This window comes from Xenopus tropicalis, chromosome 2 (genome assembly GCF_000004195.4).
Source record: "Xenopus tropicalis strain Nigerian chromosome 2, UCB_Xtro_10.0, whole genome shotgun sequence".
Lineage (NCBI taxonomy): Eukaryota > Metazoa > Chordata > Amphibia > Anura > Pipidae > Xenopus > Xenopus tropicalis.
The window spans coordinates 1588731-1608392 of record NC_030678.2 but is presented as its reverse complement, the minus strand read 5'-3'; the positions used below and the strand labels follow the sequence as shown (position 1 = coordinate 1608392).

Below are 19662 nucleotides of genomic sequence, written 5' to 3'. Positions count from 1 at the left end.
TGTGTTTGTACCGACCCAATCTGATTCCCCTCTATCCTTCCAACCCAGATCCCCCCTTAATCCCACTGTGGTACCGACCCAATCTGATTCCCCTCTATCCCCAACCCAGACCCCCCCCCTTATCCCACGTGTGTTTGTACCGACCCAATCTGATTCCCCTCTATCCTCCAACCCAGATCCCCCCCCCTTATCCCACTGTGTGTTTGTACCGACCCAATCTGATTCCCCTCTATCCCCCAACCCAGATCCCCCCCTTATCCCACTGTGTGTTTGTACCGACCCAATCTGATTCCCCTCTATCCCCCAACCCAGATCCCCCCCTTATCCCACTGTGTGTTTGTACCGACCCAATCTGATTCCCCCTCTATCCTCCAACCCAGGATCCCCCCTTATCCCACTGTGTGTTTTGTACCGACCCAATCTGGATTCCCCTCTATCCCCCAACCCAGATCCCCCCTTATCCACTGTGTGGTTTGTACTGACCCAATCTGATTCCCCTCTATCCCCCAACCAGATCCCCCCCCTTATCCCACTGTGTGTTTGTACCGACCCAATCTGATTCCCCTCTATCCCCAACCCAGATCCCCCCTTATCCCACTGTGTGTTTGTACCGACCCAATCTGATTCCCCTCTATCCCCCAACCCAGATCCCCCCCTTATCCCACTGTGTGTTTGTACCGACCCAATCTGATTCCCCTCTATCCCATAACCCAGATCCCCCCCTTATCCCACTGTGTGTTTGTACCGACCCAAATCTGATTCCCTCTATCCCCCAACCAGATCCCCCCCTTATCCCACTGTGTTGTTGTACCGACCCAATCTGATTCCCCTCTATCCCCCAATCCAGATCCCCCCTTATCCCACTGTGTGTTTGTACCGACCCAATCTGATTCCCCTCTATCCCCCAACCCAGATCCCCCCCATCCCGCCGAGTGTTTGTACCGACCCAGTGGGAGGAGTTATCCATGGAATCCAAACCAAGTGCTAATTAATATTAATCATTGTTACTGATCCAATTAGAAGTGTCGGGCTCTGTATATAGACTGGCTCTGGGCCCACAGGCTGTAGGTGGCACAGACTGGGTGGGAATCGGCCAATCGCTGGTCAGGACAGTGTGTGAGCCTTGGGGCCAAGGATTCCCTGCACCCTCTCTGGGATGGAAGGGGCGGAGCCATTGCTGGAATCACCTGAGCCTCCTGGACTTTACCCACAGCGGCCGGTTCCACTGGGTCCTGCCTGCAGGGGGGCAATAAATACTCACTCAAGGGCAAGTGTCCCACCCTAATCCCTAGTACTGGTGCCGCTATCAGCAGCGACATTTATCTACAGATACCTGCCCCCCCCCCCCCCCCCCAGATACCTGCCCAAGGTTCTGATAAGGTTCCGGAGTCAGGAGAGGCAGTGACAGGTCCACAGGGGCGGAGCTAAATGTGTCAGGCACTTCCCTTGGCCACTAATAGCCCCAACTATTAGCCACTCATTCCCCCCATAACCTGACTGCCCTTACAGTAAGGAACCCCTTCCTATGCTGATGGTGAGATCCCCTTTCCCCCCCACCCCCAATGTATCACTCATTCCCCCTCTCTGGGTAGGGAATCCCATAACCTGACTGCCCTTACAGTAAGGAACCCCTTCCTATGCTGATGGTGAGATCCCCTTTCCCCCCCACCCCCAATGTATCACTCATTCCCCCTCTCTTGGTAGGGAACCCCATAACCTGACTGCCCTTACAGTAAGGAACCCCTTCCTATGCTGATGGTGAGATCCCCTTTCCCCCCCACCCCCAATGTATCACTCATTCCCCCTCTCTTGGTAGGGAACCCCATAACCTGACTGCCCTTACAGTAAGGAACCCCTTCCTATGCTGATGGTGAGATCCCCTTTCCCCCCCACCCCCAATGTATCACTCATTCCCCCTCTCTGGGTAGGGAATCCCATAACCTGACTGCCCTTACAGTAAGGAACCCCTTCCTATGCTGATGGTGAGATCCCCTTTCCTCCCCACCCCCAATGTATCACTCATTCCCCCTCTCTTGGTAGGGAACCCATAACCTGACTGCCCTTACAGTAAGGAACCCCTTCCTATGCTGATGGTGAGATCCCCTTTCCTTCCCACCCCCAATGTATCACTCATTCCCCCTCTCTTGGTAGGGAATCCATAACCTGACTGCCCTTACAGTAAGGAACCCCTTCCTATGCTGATAGTGAGATCCACTTTCCTCCCCACCCCCAATGTATCACTCATTCCCCCTCTCTGGGTAGGGAACCCCATAACCTGACTGCCCTTACAGTAAGGAACCCCTTCCTATGCTGATGGTGAGATCCCTTTCCTCCCCACCCCCAATGTATCACTCATTCCACCTCTCTTGGTAGGGAATCCCATAACCTGACTGCCCTTACAGTAAGGAACCCCTTCCTATGCTGATGGTGAGATCCCCTTTCCTCCCCACCCCCAATGTATCACTCATTCCCCCTCTCTCTGGGTAGGGAATCCCATAACCTGACTGCCCTTACAGTAAGGAACCCCTTCCTATGCTGATGGTGAGATCCCCTTTCCTCCCCACCCCCAATGTATCACTCATTCCCCCTCTCTCTGGGTAGGGAATCCCATAACCTGACTGCCCTTACAGTAAGGAACCCCTTCCTATGCTGATGGTGAGATCTCCTCCCCCCACCCCCAATGTATCACTCATTCCCCCTCTCTCTGGGTAGGGAACCCCATAACCTGACTGCCCTTACAGTAAGGAACCCCTTCCTATGCTGATGGTGAGATCCCCTTTCCCCCCCCACCCCCAATGTATCACTCATTCCCCTCTCTTGGTAGGGAACCCCATAACCTGACTGCCCTTACAGTAAGGAACCCCTTCCTATGCTGATGGTGAGATCCCCTTTCCTCCCCACCCCCAATGTATCACTCATTCCCCCTCTCTGGGTAGGGAACCCCATAACCTGACTGCCCTTACAGTAAGGAACCCCTTCCTATGCTGATGGTGAGATCCCCTTTCCTCCCCACCCCCAATGTATCACTCATTCCCCCTCTCTCTGGGTAGGGAATCCCATAACCTGACTGCCCTTACAGTAAGGAACCCCTTCCTATGCTGATGGTGAGATCTCCTCCCCCCACCCCCAATCTATCACTCATTCCCCCTCTCTTGGTAGGGAACCCCATAACCTGACTGCCCTTACAGTAAGGAACCCCTACATCCCTGTAACTCCTCCCACTGCCCCTCCCCATCACTCCATTTGCTCCATATAAGCCCATCTGTACCCCAGTTGCCCCATTACGGCGGAACAAAGAGGCGGGGCAGCAGCAGATCACAGATAATTTATTAGACGCTCTGAGAGCCAATTATTTCCATCTGATCACAGTTAGTAGAATAAAATAAAAATTTACCCCGTGGGGTTGAAGCACATGGAACAAACAGGGCCCGTTAGCAGCGTTGGACTAGTAGTAGCCACAGGGTTGGGAGGCGGGTGTCAGTACGGGCCGCTCTATACAGTAACATGGGGAATGGGCTCCAGGTACAGTCCCATATGTGCCCCAGGGGCAGCTCAATTGCCCCCCAGTACCAATAAAACCTGCACGTAGCAGCTACAGATCCCCCGCTGTGTGTGGCATCAGCCTAAATCCTGGGGGGTATGTGGGGTGTTCACTCTCCCTTGGCACCACCCACCCGTGATGCAGCCCAACCAGTTCTATGCCAGGATCCAGTATGGCCGCCATCGGGCCCAGTGCCCCCCCAGAAAGTGCTGAAGGTTCGAACATTATCATTGGGTTTAGTGTTCCCATTGTGACCAAACTGAAACAGGCCGGCCCAATAAGCAGCTGTGGCAACGAGCCCTCTAACAGTGCTTGCCCCACTGTGTCTCGGGGGCCCTAACGATTGGGTGAATGGGGGGGGAGTTAGAATGCGTGCTGATACAGCAATATCTGCCCCCAGGCTGGAGGTACCGGGGTGGGTCGGACCCAAAACCTCTGCCACAAGGTATTTCACTTACACCAGTGCCCATCTGCATGTGGTTGGCATGGCTACATGGTACCAGTCAGTACTCTCACTGGCAGAACCAGAACTTACTGGACTCCATTGTAGAACGATGAAGGAAACTACTAGATGATCTGGGCCCTTTCTACTGTAGGTGCCGCCATGTTGGAATTGGGAGCATATTGCCTAGGCGGGAAGTGCTATTAGTTAGTACTCCAGTACAGTGATCCCGTGAGGAGCAGTAGATCACCGTCGGTGCTTCCTGTGAGGAGCAGTAGATCATTGTCGGTGCTTCCCGTGAGAAGCAGTAGATCACTGTTCCTGCTTCCCGTGAGGAGCAGTAGATCACTGTTCCTGCTTCCCATGAGGAGCAGTAGATCACTGTTCCTGCTTCCCGTGAGGAGCAGTAGATCACTGTTCTTGCTTCCCGTGAGGAGCAGTAGATCACTGTTCTTGCTTCCCGTGAGGAGCAGTAGATCACCGTCGGTGCTTCCCGTGAGGAGCAGTAGATCACCGTCGGTGCTTCCCGTGAGGAGCAGTAGATCACCGTCGGTGCTTCACGTGAGGAGCAGTAGATCATTGTCGGTGCTTCCCGTGAGGAGCAGTAGATCACTGTTCTTGCTTCCCGTGAGGAGCAGTAGATCACTGTTCTTGCTTCCCATGAGGAGCAGATCACCGTTGGTGCTTCCCATGAGGAGCAGTAGATCACCGTTCTTGCTTCTCATGAGGAGCAGATCACCGTTCTTGCTTCCCGTGAGGAGCAGTAGATCACTGTTCTTGCTTCCCATGAGGAGCAGTAGATCACTGTTCTTGCTTCCCGTGAGGAGCAGTAGATCACTGTTCTTGCTTCCCATGAGGAGCAGTAGATCACCGTTGGTGCTTCCCGTGAGGAGCAGTAGATCACTGTTCTTGCTTCCCATGAGGAGCAGTAGATCACTGTTCTTGCTTCCCATGAGGAGCAGTAGATCACCGTTCTTGCTTCCCATGAGGAGCAGTAGATCACCGTTCTTGCTTCCCATGAGGAGCAGTAGATCGCCGTTCTTGCTTCTCATGAGGAGCAGATCACTGTTCTTGCTTCCCATGAGGAGCAGTAGATCACTGTTCTTGCTTCCCGTGAGGAGCAGTAGATCACTGTCGGTGCTTCCCATGAGGAGCAGTAGATCACTGTCAGTGCTTCCCATGAGGAGCAGTAGATCACCGTTCTTTCTTCCCATGAGGAGCAGTAGATCACCGTTCTTGCTTCCCATGAGGAGCAGTAGATCACCGTTCTTGCTTCCCGTGAGGAGCAGTAGATCACCGTTCTTGCTTCCCGTGAGGAGCAGTAGATCACCGTTCTTGCTTCCCATGAGGAGCAGTAGATCACCGTCGGTGCTTCCCATGAGGAGCAGTAGATCACTGTTCTTGCTTCCCATGAGGAGCAGTAGATCACTGTTCTTGCTTCCCATGAGGAGCAGTAGATCACCGTTGGTACTTCCCATGAGGAGCAGTAGATCACCATTCTTGCTTCTCATGAGGAGCAGATCACTGTTCTTGCTTCCCGTGAGGAGCAGTAGATCACTGTCGGTGCTTCCCATGAGGAGCAGTAGATCACCGTCAGTGCTTCCCATGAGGAGCAGTAGATCACCGTCAGTGCTTCCCATGAGGAGCAGTAGATCACCGTCAGTGCTTCCCATGAGGAGCAGTAGATCACCGTTCTTGCTTCCCATGAGGAGCAGTAGATCACCATCAAGTGGTTGTGCTGCTATTAGTTGGAGTGGGGCTGTATCAACTGAGCGAGAACCAATGGAGAGCATGTAGTGGCATCCAGCTGAGCCAATAAGAATAAGCAGCCTATCCAGCTGCCCACGGGAGGGTGGCACGGGGTGCCCATTCCTACTCACTTGGCAGCAATGAGGTTGCGCATCTCTCCTGCGCTCCTTCCATGGGCAGCACCAGAGGGTACATGGCTCTTGGGGAGCAGAGGGTCCCCCTGTTTGGGGGTTCAGGCCCCCCTACTGGCATTGGGCAAACACCACAACGGACTCCTGCTCCTTATTATTCCCATCATCCCCTTTCCTGTAGTGCCGACATATTCTGTAGCGCTTTCATGAGACATTCAATCTCTGCTCCAGGGGAGCTTACACTCTAATGTGACACCCTTGTGCCACGTATCAGCTGACCCATCTGTATGTAAGGGGGGGGGTAGGAGGAACCCACGCGGGCACATGGGGGGGGACATACAGACACTTTGCAGATGGCGCCATGTTGGAATCAAACTGGGAACGACCCGCTGAGCCTCGGTATAACATTTACGGCGTTGGGGCGGCCGTTAACGAGACAATAAAAGTCGACGACTCTGTACCTTCAGGCAGCAGCTTATTGGCCAATATATGGGGGCCGCTATCTCCCTAGGCCCAGTAATATCATTCGATCATTGGCCTAAATGACTGGATCGTACCAATTTGGCCCACTTGGGACCTTGCTAGATGAGCTTTTCTTACAGTACCCAGCAACCAATCAGATTTTTGCATAGGTCGCAGTGGGAGGAGTTATAGCTGTTAGTATGAGGGCCAGTTATTTGGTTAATGGGTCCCACAATCCCAGACCCCGATTGCTCCTCCCACAGCGCCATACACACTTCCTGTTGCAGCACAGTACCGGGGTACAGCACTTCCTGTAGGAATATTCATGCCCCTTGCCCAGGGCCTACATTACTGTCTCTGGGCGATACCCGGGGGCCCTTTGGGCTCGGTGTGGGGGGACACAAACCAGGTAGACAATACAAACACGAGGGTCTCACAGTTACCAATAACGGGGGGGACGTAAGACATTGGCACCAGGAACACGGACTCGACGACACACGTTGTTGGCAATTGGTTAAGTACCGGCAATGGGTTGGCTCCTTAGCTCCGCCCCCTGAGCTTTAGCGCAGACGGGATAGGCCGATATTAATCAAGCATTGGACACAAGATCGGACCTGGAGACGCCTGTGCGTGGTCTGGCAAGGGGTGGGGCAAGGGGTGGGGCAAGGGGAAGTTACCCCCCTGCCTTGTGCTCATCATTCTAATCTTTGGGGGAGGGGCGTTACAGTTGGTCCCTGGGAGACCTGGGCCTCACCCCGTGGGAGTCTGGGACAGAGACCATGGGCTAATTAACTCACAATTAAATCACACTCACACACTTAAAGGCACCATGAGACATGGAGTCTGTCCCTCCCACTGCAGGGTCACATAGAGAAGGAATATGGCCCCTCCCACTGCAGGGTCACATAGAGAAGGAATATGGCCCCTCCCACTGCAGGGTCACATAAAGAGAAGGAATATGGCCCCTCCCACTGCAGGGTCACATAGAGAAGGAATATGGCCCCTCCCACTGCAGGGTCACATAGAGAAGGAATATGGCCCCTCCCACTGCAGGGTCACATAGAGAAGGAATATGGCCCCTCCCACTGCAGGGTCACATAAAGAGAAGGAATATGGCCCCTCCCACTGCAGGGTGACATACAGCAGAAAGCTATTGGCCAATAAGTCTGCCTCTCCCACTGCAGGGTGACATACAGCAGAAAGCTATTGGCTAATAAGTCTGCCCCTCCCACTGCAGGGTGACATACAGCAGAAAGCTATTGGATAGTAAGTTTGCCCCTCCCACTGCAGGGTGACAAACACATGGAAGCAATAGAGACAAAAGCGGGGTTCTCCCACAAAGGGGCGACATAGCAGCTATGGGCAAGGGGTCTGCCCTCCAACAGCCCCAGGAGACAGATCCTTCCTGTTGCACAAAGCTCACACTCACAGGAAGTGCATCACAGGAAGTACCTCACCAAGAATAAGGAGAGCAGAAAAGAACTCTGGGATAGCGAGTGTCATTAATGCAGCTCCATGGTGCGTGTTACTCAGACGGGGGGGCAATTGGAACCCCAAGCCCCCAGGCCTGTACTTGCCCCCAGACAGGGCAGAAGTGGCACGGGGTGTATATTAACCGTCTTCCTGCAAATGGCAGCGAGGGGCAAACCCTGGTGGGGGGGTACATGTCCCAGGTCTCAGCGATGATTGGTTTGTGACTTGTCATTGGGGGGCACAGTGCTCACAGTTGGGGGGGCTCCATGCCCGTCGCTGGTAGAGAGAGAAGGGGGGTATTTGGCACAAACACTGGCGGCATCTACCCCTCATTGCCCCCCGGGCCGTTCCGGTCTCCATGTTGCCCTGTTTGTGCGTTAGTTGTGCGGAAGGGGGGTCTCTACGTTGGTCCCGGGGGTCTCCCTATAAATCTGCGCCGGTCACAACCAGTTCCGGAGACTCAATGTCCTTCCGGCTCTGAACCATCCGGATCTCCAGCTGCGCGTATGTCGGCTTCACGCCGGGACCGGCCAGGGCTGGGGGGGCACAATAAAGCTCCTGTAACGTCAATGGGATCAGGGGCCCCACAGCGCCCCCCAGTGTGCCTATAGGGCAGTGATCCCCAACCCCTTGGCCTAGTGTGCCTATAGGGCAGTGATCCCCAACCCCTTGGCCTAGTGTGCCTATAGGGCAGTGATCCCCAACCCCTTGGCCTAGTGTGCCTATAGGGCAGTGATCCCCCAACCCCTTGGGTGTTGCTCTCAGGGGCCTCAAAGCAGGGGCTTATTTTGGAATTTCTGGTTAGGGGGCAAGTTTTGGTTGGATAAAACCAAGTATAATGGCAAACAGTGCCCCCTGTAGGCTGCCAGTGCCCATAGGGGCTATTAAGTTGGCTCCCCAGGAACCTGTTTCGTGCTTGTGTTGCTCCCCAACACTTTTCCAATTTAAATGTGGCTTACGTATATAAAAGGTTGGGGATCCCTGCTATAGGGGAACCATAGCCCCTCCCGCTGTCACTCCTCCCACAATGTGTTAGTGTTCTATGTGGCTCCTCCCACTGCAAAACCAACTGAGCTTCTCCCACAATGCTTTAGTGTTCTATGTGGCTCCTCCCACTGCAAAATACATGTATGGCCTTTTCTCTATGTCATACAACTTGTCACAGCTCCTCCCACTGAGCTAACCAGCCAATGACCTCTTGCAGCTTAAAATGAGTGTATTTTTTTCAGTGAGCAACAAAAATAGGGTTCCTTATAGCTCCTCCCCCCGGACTACAGCCAATCCTGCTGAGCCCCTTTAGCCCCTCCCCCATCTCAGGGACAGAGAGACTCACCCTTGGCGCTGCGGATAGTTCTCTGCAGGATGTGGTGCATGGCAGAGACCGTCTTCTCACAGGCGAGCTGGAACGGAGAGGGGCCGGTCACTTGGGAACTGAGACCCCCAAACCCTCCCCCTCCAACAGCACCTCCCTCCCTTCTATCAATCAGAATCTCCTGCCCCTCCTCCATGTCTCCTCCCACTGCCCATCCATCTCCTCTATGTCTCCTCCCACTGCCCATCCATCTCCTCTATGTCTCCTCCCACTGCCCATCCATCTCCTCTATGTCTCCTCCCACTGCCCATCCATCTCCTCTATGTCTCCTCCCACTGCCCATCCATCTCCTCTATGTCTCCTCCCACTGCCCATCCATCTCCTCTATGTCTCCTCCCACCCTTCTGCTCTATGTCTCCTCCAACCCCTCTCCTCTATGTCTCCTCCCACCCCTCTCCTCTATGTCTCCTCCCACTGCCCATCCATCTCCTCTATGTCTCCTCCCACTGCCCATCCATCTCCTCTATGTCTCCTCCCACTGCCCACCCCTCTCCTCTATGTCTCCTCCCACCCCTCTGCTCTATGTCTCCTCCCACCCTTCTGCTCTATGTCTCCTCCCACCCCTCTCCTCTATGTCTCCTCCCACCCCTCTCCTCTATGTCTCCTCCCACCCCTCTGCTCTATGTCTCCTCCCACCCTTCTGCTCTATGTCTCCTCCCACCCCTCTCCTCTATGTCTCCTCCCACCCCTCTCCTCTATGTCTCCTCCCACCCCTCTCCTCTATGTCTCCTCCCACCCTTCTGCTCTATGTCTCCTCCCACCCTTCTGCTCTATGTCTCCTCCAACCCCTCTCCTCTATGTCTCCTCCCACCCCTCTCCTCTATGTCTCCTCCCACTGCCCATCCATCTCCTCTATGTCTCCTCCCACTGCCCATCCATCTCCTCTATGTCTCCTCCCACTGCCCATCCATCTCCTCTATGTCTCCCCTCCTCCACCCTCTCCTCTATGTCTCCCACCCCTCTCCTCTATGTCTCCTCCCACTCCTCTCCTCTATGTCTCCTCCCACCCCTTTCCTCTATGTCTCCTCCCACCCTTCTGCTCTATGTCTCCTCCCACCCCTCTCCTCTATGTCTCCTCCCACCCCTTTCCTCTATGTCTCCTCCCACCCTTCTGCTCTATGTCTCCTCCCACCCCTCTCCTCTATGTCTCCTCCCACCCCTCTCCTCTATGTCTCCTCCCACCCCTCTCCTCTATGTCTCCTCCCACCCTTCTGCTCTATGTCTCCTCCCACCCCTCTCCTCTATGTCTCCTCCCACCCCTCTCCTCTATGTCTCCTCCCACCCTTCTGCTCTATGTCTCCTCCCACCCCTCTCCTCTATGTCTCCTCCCACCCCTCTCCTCTATGTCTCCTCCCACCCTTCTGCTCTATGTCTCCTCCCACCCCTCTGCTCTATGTCTCCTCCCACCCATCTCCTCTATGTCTCCTCCCACCCCTCTCCCTATGTCTCCTCCCACCCCTCTCCCCTATGTCTCCTCCCACCCCTCTGCTCTATGTCTCCTCCCACCCCTCTCCTCTATGTCTCCTCCCACCCTTCTGCTCTATGTCTCCTCCCACCCATCTCCTCTATGTCTCCTCCCACCCCTCTCCCCTATGTCTCCTCCCACCACCCATCCTTCTCCTCTATGTCTCCTCCCTGTTGTCACTTTCTCCTCCCTCTCAGCCCCACCCCCTCTCCCCAAGCACCAGTGCCCAAGTACATGTTCCCTGAGCAGTAGTGAGGGGTTAATAATAAAAGCTTTGCCCTGGAGTCGGGCAGTTGGCATTTGTGACACTCACTTTGAAGTCATTGGGGTGGTGATGGGTCCAGGCCAGGAGCATGGCAGCAAAGAGGTCCCCGGTGCCCACGAACACGGCCTCCACGCGGGGCAACTCCAGGCTGATTCTCTGCGTGTGGATTCGCCCCTGTGCGTCCACTAAAGGGGGGAGAGAAGGGGGAATGAGACCTCCCAGAGTAGGGATGCACCAAAGCCCGGATTTGGCCAAATCAGCCTTTATATGAAGGATCCGGTTCCGGATTCGGCCAAATCAGCCTTTATATGAAGGATCCGGTTCCGGATTTGGCCAAATCAGCCTTTATATGAAGGATCCGGTTCCGGATTTGGCCAAATCAGCCTTTATATGAAGGATCCGGTTCCGGATTCGGCCAAATCAGCCTTTATATGAAGGATCCGGTTCCGGATTTGGCCAAATCAACCTTTATATGAAGGATCCGGTTCCGGATTTGGTCTCCGCGTGCTGTGCCAGTAAGGGTTAAAGTTCCCGGCTGCAGGGAGCTGTATCAGGGTTGCACGGGGGGGGGATGGAGCTGCACTAACATGGCCTCCCGTAACCCCGGGGCAAATGGTTTAACCTCAAGTGAACTCCCCCCCTCCCCTCCCGGTGCTGATCCACATTAATAAGTGACTGTTTTAGTTCCCTGCCCCCCTCCTCCTCCCAATCCCTGTGCTGCTCCTACCAGCTAATGACCGGCCTATCAGCTTCCAGGCATCGCTGTGCCCGCCCCCAGAGCGGCTACGGAACAGAACTCTAGCAACGAGGGTTCCTGACCACGTGCAGAGGTTCCATTCCAATGGGACAGGATTTCTCTAGCCCATGTGATTAAACGAGCCAATCAGTAATTACTAGCGATTCTGCACGGCTGCATGGGAGGCGGCGCAGGCTGCAGCATATACTATAGCTGGGGTTATATACTATAAGTGGGGTTTGGGCTCCGGCGTTAGAACCCAGGCCTCACCCTTCCTCTGGCTCCCCAGCGTCACAAGATAGTCTGCCCCACGGGATGCTGGGAGTTCCGAGCTGGTGATAACCACAGTGTCAGGCCCAAGCGAGTGCAACTTATCCATCACCTGGAAAAGACAAAGGAAGGGGGGGGGGGGGTATGATTAAATGCCCCAGGCCAGGGTACATGGGGGCAGAGGAGATAAAGATGCCCCTGAGGGGGGCAATAGGGGCAGAAGCTCACCTGCACTGCCTCCATCTTTGTGCGAATCTTCAGGCCGGTCAGCAGCCTTGGGAAGGACAAAGAAAGAGACCAACTGCATGAGAGACAGCTCCATTTAACCCATACATGCCCGGCTGGATGTTCTTTAGGCTCCTCCCCCAAAAATGCACTTACTCAGCCTCAAACTGATTGGGGGTGATGATGTTGGCGACCGGGACCACCAGATCTCTATATACCGGGAGCAGTTCCTCCGGAACGTACTGGGGAAACAAGGGAAGCACATGGGTGAGCGAGAGGGGGCAGGAAGGCAGATATAGGGGCAGTGTTTGGGGCATATAACCCTTCTATCCCAGCAAGGGGTGTGGCTTCCCCTGTGGGTGGGGCTTAGATCTGACCCACAGGGGGCACTGAACTCCTACACAGCAATTCCATCCGTTCTGCCCTTCCACTTGCTGATCTGGGGCAAATCCTGATTGGTCGCTTAGTGGGACGCAGCATCACAAGCAGTGTGAGTTCTGGCATTGTGATTGGTTGGGCATAGTACCACAAGTTCATTTGATTGGTTGGCACAAATACCGTAGTGCCCAGCGGTGCCAGTACAGCTCTGGGTACATTTCATTTATTCTGATCCAAAACCCAGTGAGCCCCCCCTATAGAATGCTAAAGCTTGGGCCCTATCCCATCAGACTCGGGGCCCCCTGGGCATTATCTGGGCCATACCAAGTGTCGGGGGAGAGGGGGACTGATCTTACCATGGATCCCTCTCCGTTCCATTTGTCTCCCAGAACTGGATCACAAACTGGGGAGGAAAGAGCAGAATTTGGGTTATTTCCCCACTAAGCAGAAATGAAAAGGTTCTGAACTCATCCCCCACCCCCCAGGTACAAAGTGGGAGCCCCCTCTACTCCCCAGGTACAAAGTGGGAGCCCCCCCCACCCCCCAGGTACAAAGTGGGAGCCCCCTCTACTCCCCAGGTACAAAGTGGGAGCCCCCCCCACCCCCCAGGTACAAAGTGGGAGCCCCCTCTACTTCCCAGGTACAAAGTGGGAGCCCCCCCCACCCCCCAGGTACAAAGTGGGAGCCCCCTCCACCCCCCAGGTACAAAGTGGGAGCCCCCCCCACCCCCCAGGTACAAAGTGGGAGCCCCCCCCACCCCCCAGGTACAAAGTGGGAGCCCCCCCCACCCCCCAGGTACAAAGTGGGAGCCCCCTCTACTCCCCAGGTACAAAGTGGGAGCCCTCCCCACCCCCCAGGTACAAAGTGGGAGCCCCCTCTACTTCCCAGGTACAAAGTGGGAGCCCCCTCCACCCCCCAGGTACAAAGTGGGAGCCCCCCCCACCCCCCAGGTACAAAGTGGGAGCCCCCTCCACCCCCCAGGTACAAAGTGGGAGCCCCCCCCACCCCCCAGGTACAAAGTGGGAGCCCCCTCTACTCCCCAGGTACAAAGTGGGAGCCCCCCCCACCCCCCAGGTACAAAGTGGGAGCCCCCTCTACTCCCCAGGTACAAGGTGGAAACCCCCCTCCCCACCCCCCAGGTACAAGGTGGGAGCCCCCCTCCCCACCCCCCAGGTACAAGGTGGGAGCCCCCCTCCCCACCCCCCAGGTACAAGGTGGGAGCCCCCCTCCCCACCCCCTAGGTACAAGGTGGGAGCCCCCCTCCCCACCCCCCAGGTACAAGGTGGGAGCCCCCTCCACCCCCCAGGTACAAGGCGGGAGCCCCCTCCACCCCCCAGGTACAAGGCGGGAGCCCCCTCCACCCCCCAGGTACAAGGTGGGAGCCCCCTCCACCCCCCAGGTACAAGGTGGGAAAAGGTCAAGAGATACCCCCATGTGTCTGCCCCTCCCACTTACTGCCCCATCATATAAGTGCCCCAGTCTCACCATACACAAGATGAGGGTTTTGCCGTTTGAGTTCCTGGATGATATCCACAACCCGAGCCAGGAAGGAGGCGTCTCTGTTGTACCCTGCAGTGTGGGGAACGGAGGGGGGTGTAGGGCAACAGTGATCCCAAAATTAGCCCCATGCCCCAAACCCACACACTATAATGATTCCCAGGCACAATGACCATGGGAAAGAGAGCAGCCCAGGAGCAGGAAGTACAGAGAATCAGAGCTCTGTACCTGGGTAAGTACTGGGGGGAGATTGGATTCACTTACCATGGGGGGGGTTCCTGCCTGACCATGGGAAAGAGAGCAGCCCAGGAGCAGGAAGTACAGAGAATCAGATCTCTGTACCTGGGTAAGTACTGGGGGGAGATTGGATTCACTTACTCAGGGGGAGGTTCCTGTCTGACCATGGGAAAGAGAGCAGCCCAGGAGCAGGAAGTACAGAGAATCAGAGCTCTGTACTGGGGGGAGATTGGATTCACTTACCCAGGGGGGAGGTTCCTGCCTGACCATGGGAAAGAGAGCAGCCCAGGAGCAGGAAGTACAGAGAATCAGAGCTATGTACCTGGGTAAGTACTGGGGGGAGATTGGATTCACTTACCCAGGGGGAGGTTCCTGCCTGAACATGGGAAAGAGAACAGCCCAGGAGCAGGAAGTACAGAGAATCAGAGCTCTGTACCTGGGTAAGTACTGGGGGGGAGATTGGATTCACTTACCCAGGGGGGGGGTTCCTGCCTGACCATGGGAAAGAGAGCAGCCCAGGAGCAGGAAGTACAGAGAATCAGAGCTCTGTACCTGGGTAAGTACTGGGGGGGAAGGGGGGGATTGGATCAGGGAGACCCAGTATAGTGTGACAGCCTGTGGGGCTGCAATGCATGTAAATACTGTGTTACTTAGTTCTTATAGTCAGTTGCTATGTCAGTGGTCTCTGGCGCCACCTGCCTACTGGGGCCGGTACTGCTGGGTACTATTCGCACTATTGTTGCTGGGGACCCACCTGGGCTGCTCTCTGATCCCCAATCCCAGTTACTCAACCAGTGACTACGGGCACCTCCCCCGGGGCATGAAATGCTGAGCACAAAGCACCCCCCCCCTTGGCACACATGGGCACTGTGGGGAGTGATTACACTAGTGGGGGTCATTTACCAACACTGGGCAAATTTGCCCATGGGCAGTAACCCATGGCAACCAATCCAATTGTTGCATTCGTTGTTCTATGTGCATCATAAAAGCCAATTACTGACTGATTGCTTTGGGTTATTGCCCACGGGCAGCAAGACACACAGACAGGAAGCGGAGTCAGCGTCACTTCCTGTGGGCACGTTACCAGTCAGCACATAGTCGTAGCGAGTGACTCCATTCAGTTTCAGGCCCTCATAGAGTTCCTGCAGCTCCTCGGCATTCAGCACCTGCCCCTTCCAGTGGTTGTAACCTGCGGGGGGAGGGGAGAGAGAGGCAGTTGGGTATGAGGGGCAGAAAGCAAGGGGAGGGTACAGAGGGGTTGTGCAAGGGAATAGTGCCCTTCTATGCAGCATGGGAAGGGTTAATATTGAGTGGCAGGTAAATAGCTACAGTCTGGGCTCCAGCGCTATGGGAACCAGAAGGTTAGTTCCCCTTTAATTAATGTTATAGAACGGCCTCTTTTCAGCAACCTTTCAATTGGTCTTCATTTCCACTTCTGTCTCTTTCTGGGGGAATATGAGAAGCCCCTCCCCCCCAAAGAAAAGAGGGGGAGGAGCCTTTGTGTATTGGAAAAACATGATGTAGGGAAATGACGGAAGGTACCAACCATCACTCACAGTATGTACCTGGTTGCCATAGCTACGGAGTCCTGGGGTAACAGCAAGGTGGGAATAAAATAGCAATATTGCTGCCCCAGGTGGGGGTAGAATGTCACTATTACTGCCTCAAGGCAGGGGTAGAATGGAAATATTACTGGCCCAGGGTGGGCCACACAGAGATCTAATGGGTGGGTAGGTGGGTATGTAGAGGGGTGGGTAGTTAGGTGGGTGGGTAAGTAGGCGGGTTAGTGGGTAGGTATGTGAGTGGGTAGGTGGGTGGGTATGTGGGTATGTAGGGGGGTGGGTAAATATGAGGGTATTAGGCGGGAGGGTAAGTAGGCAGGTGAGTGGGTAGCTATGTGAGTAGGTAGGTAGGTGGGTGGGTAAGTAGGTGGGTGGGTAGTTAGGTGGGTAGGTAGGATAGGCAGGTAGGTGGGTGGGTAGGTAGGTGGGGTAGGCAGGCGGGTGGGTAGGTGGGTGGGCTAGGTGGGTGGGTAGGTAGGTAGGTGGGGTAGGCAGGCGGGTGGGTAGGTGGGTGGGTAGGTGGGTGGGTTAGTAGGTAGGTAGGTAGGACACTGTACCTGTATGATTAGAGAACTGCACAGAGTTTACTGTATCAACTTCAAACCCCAGAACCTGAACAGAGAGAGGGAGGTTAGTGGCACCAATGTCTCCCCCCCACCTGCCCCCCAGTATCCCAGCCCCCCTTACATTACTCACACCTGCCCCCCAGTATCCCAGCCCCCCCTTACATTACTCACACCTGCCCCCCAGTATCCCAGCCCCCCCCTTACATTACTCACACCTGCCCCCCCAGTATCCCAGCCCCCCCCTTACATTACTCACACCTGCCCCCCAGTATCCCAGCCCCCCCCTTACATTACTCACACCTGCCCCCCCAGTATCCCAGCCCCCCCCTTACATTACTCACACCTGCCCCCCAGTATCCCAGCCCCCCCTTACATTACTCCACCTGCCCCCACAGTATCCCAGCCCCCCCTTACATTAATCACACCTGCCCCCCAGTATCCCAGCCCCCCCTTACATTACTCACACCTGCCCCCCAGTATCCCAGCCCCCCCTTACATTACTCACACCTGCCCCCCAGTATCCCAGCCCCCCCTTACATTACTCACACCTGCCCCCCCAGTATCCCAGCCCCCCCCCTTACATTACTCACACCTGCCCCCCCAGTATCCCCCCCCCTTATATTACTCACACTGCCCCCCCAGTATCCCAGCCCCCCCCTTACATTACTCACACCTTGCCCCCAGTATCCCAGCCCCCCCCCTTACATTACTCACACCTGCCCCCCCAGTATCCCAGCCCCCCCCCTTACATTACTCACACCTGCCCCCCAGTATCCCAGCCCCCCCTTACATTACTCACACCTGCCCCCCCAGTATCCCAGCCCCCCCCTTACATTACTCACACCTGCCCCCCAGTATCCCCCCCCCCCTTATATTACTCACACCTGCCCCCCCAGTATCCCAGCCCCCCCCTTACATTACTCACACCTGCCCCCCAGTATCCCAGCCCCCCCCCCTTATATTACTCACACCTGCCCCCCCAGTATCCCAGCCCCCCCTTACATTACTCACACCTGCCCCCCAGTATCCCAGCCCCCCCCCTTACATTACTCACACCTGCCCCCCAGGATGCCCTTGATGCCCATTGGAGCCCCACTTACCTGCAGGGGGAAGGAGGCGGCCTTGTTGCCCACATACCCCCGCACCACGTGACTCTGGATGGAAAAGACCCGGCACTCGGGGCTCCCGGGCAGCTCCATGGGGGCAGATCACGGAGATACCCAGCCAGGCACAGCCGGGGCAGCTAATCTGACCGGGGGGAGGGGCCTGGGGCGGGACCGTCTGTGAGTGACGGGCGGGGGCGGGGAATGACTGTGACTAATAAAGGGCAGTGGAGAGACGGCGGCGCTACAGTTGCGGTGACGGAGTTACTAGCGCTCGGAGCGCAGTGAGGAGGGAGTCACGCTTTACGCTATTAGTGACTGACAGGGGGCGGAGGGACGTCAGCACGAACTTATAGGCATTGAAAGAGCTTGTCATGGGCGGAGTCTGTTGTAACGGGAGGCGGGAAATGGCCAGGTGACTGACAGGAGGCGGAGAGAGGGACGGCTGCATGGTGTGAGGGAATCGTGACTGAGGGGCGGGGCTCAAGTTGACTGGAGGGGCGGGGCATTGGGGATGACTGACAGGAGCTGTGTGTGGAGATTGTGTCAGAATAGACGGGCGGGGCCACTGTGTAACTGACAGGAGCAGGGGGTGGGCTTATATTCTGGGGGAGGGGCTTAACTTGGTCAGCTTTGAGTTAACTTTTAGTGTGATGTAATATTCTGTGTCAGATGGAATTAGTCTTTATTTTTTATTATTTGTTTTATTATTTGTTCAGCAGCTCTCCCGTTTGGGATTTCAGTCGCTACCTGGTTACTAGGGTCTAAATTACCTTAGCAACCAGGGAGGGGTTGGAATGAGAGACTGGAATATGAAAAGGTGAAGGACTGAATAGAAAGATAATGAAAGGTACCGGCACTGTGGGTCCATTGGTTGGGCCGGGGGGAAGGGGCCGGCTGTAATGGCACAATATTACTCTGATGCCTCCTGAGGGGCAAGTTACACACAGTCTGCCTATTGCCAGAGGGGGGAGTGGGGCAAACGTCTCAGTGGGTGGGCAAATGAACCTGCCCCCGACCCATAAAGGATAAGTGGGATGGCGCCCCAAATCCTCCCGACCGACAGGTTCTGGGCCCCCCCACATACCTACAGCCGACCCCCCTGTATAACATCTGCCCCCCCACATACCTACAGCCGACCCCCCCGTATAACATCTGCCCCCCCCCACATACCTACAGCCAACCCCCCCGTATAACATCTGCCCCCCCCACATACCTACAGCCAACCCCCCCGTATAACATCTGCCCCCCCCACATACCTACAGCCAACCCCCCCGTATAACATCTGCCCCCCCACATACCTACAGCCAACCCCCCTGTATAACATCTGCCCCCCCCACATACCTACAGCCGACCCCCCGTATAACATCTGCCCCCCCCACATACCTACAGCCGACCCCCCGTATAACATCTGCCCCCCCCACATACCTACAGCCGACCCCCCCGTATAACATCTGCCCCTTCAGTGATACCATTTGGGTTTATGGGCTCACAGCTTGGGTGTCACTGACTGTACCTGGTGCAGAAGAGCAGGAACAGCGCCTCCTGTCTGTAGATTAAATATAGTTACATAGTTACATAGGGTTGAAAAAAGACCATTGTCCATCAAGTTCAACCCATCCGAGTAAACCCAGCACACCCAACCCACACCTACCAATCTATACACTCACATACATAAACTATATATATACAACCACTAGTACTAACTGTAGATATTAGTATCACAATAGCCTTGGATATTCTGCTTGTTCAAGAACTCCTCCAGGCCCCTCTTATAGGCACTAACAGAATCTGCCATTACCCCATCACTAGGGGCATTCCCCAACCCCCTCACTGCCCTCCCCGTGAGGAACCCCCTACCCAACATCCCCCGGCAGGGCATTCCCCAACCCCCTCACTGCCCTCACCGTGAGGAACCCCCTACCCAACATCCCCCGGCAGGGCATTCCCCAACCCCCTCACTGCCCTCACCGTGAGGAACCCCCTACCCAACATCCCCCGGCAGGGCATTCCCCAACCCCCTCACTGCCCTCACCGTGAGGAACCCCCTACCCAACATCCCCCGGCAGGGCATTCCCCAACCCCCTCACTGCCCTCACCGTGAGGAACCCCCTACCCAACATCCCCCGGCAGGGCATTCCCCAACCCCCTCACTGCCCTCACCGTGAGGAACCCCCTACCCAACATC

General features: G+C 55.7%; 1 protein-coding gene across 2 annotated transcripts; it reads right to left on the bottom strand.

The window, feature by feature from the left end:
* Positions 1-3309: 3309 nt before the first annotated feature.
* Positions 3310-17794, bottom strand: pdxk (pyridoxal kina). Of its 2 annotated transcripts, NM_001079245.1 has the most exon segments (15): positions 3310-4210; positions 4450-4533; positions 4633-5031; positions 5062-7227; positions 7513-8334; positions 9132-9198; positions 10949-11085; positions 11907-12018; positions 12135-12180; positions 12288-12373; positions 12866-12912; positions 13995-14078; positions 15328-15432; positions 16363-16417; positions 17472-17722. In NM_001079245.1, coding segments are annotated over 11 exon segments (951 nt in total). In that variant the 5' UTR covers positions 17571-17722; the 3' UTR covers positions 3310-4210; positions 4450-4533; positions 4633-5031; positions 5062-7227; positions 7513-8221.
* Between the last annotated feature and the right edge of the window lie 1868 nt (positions 17795-19662).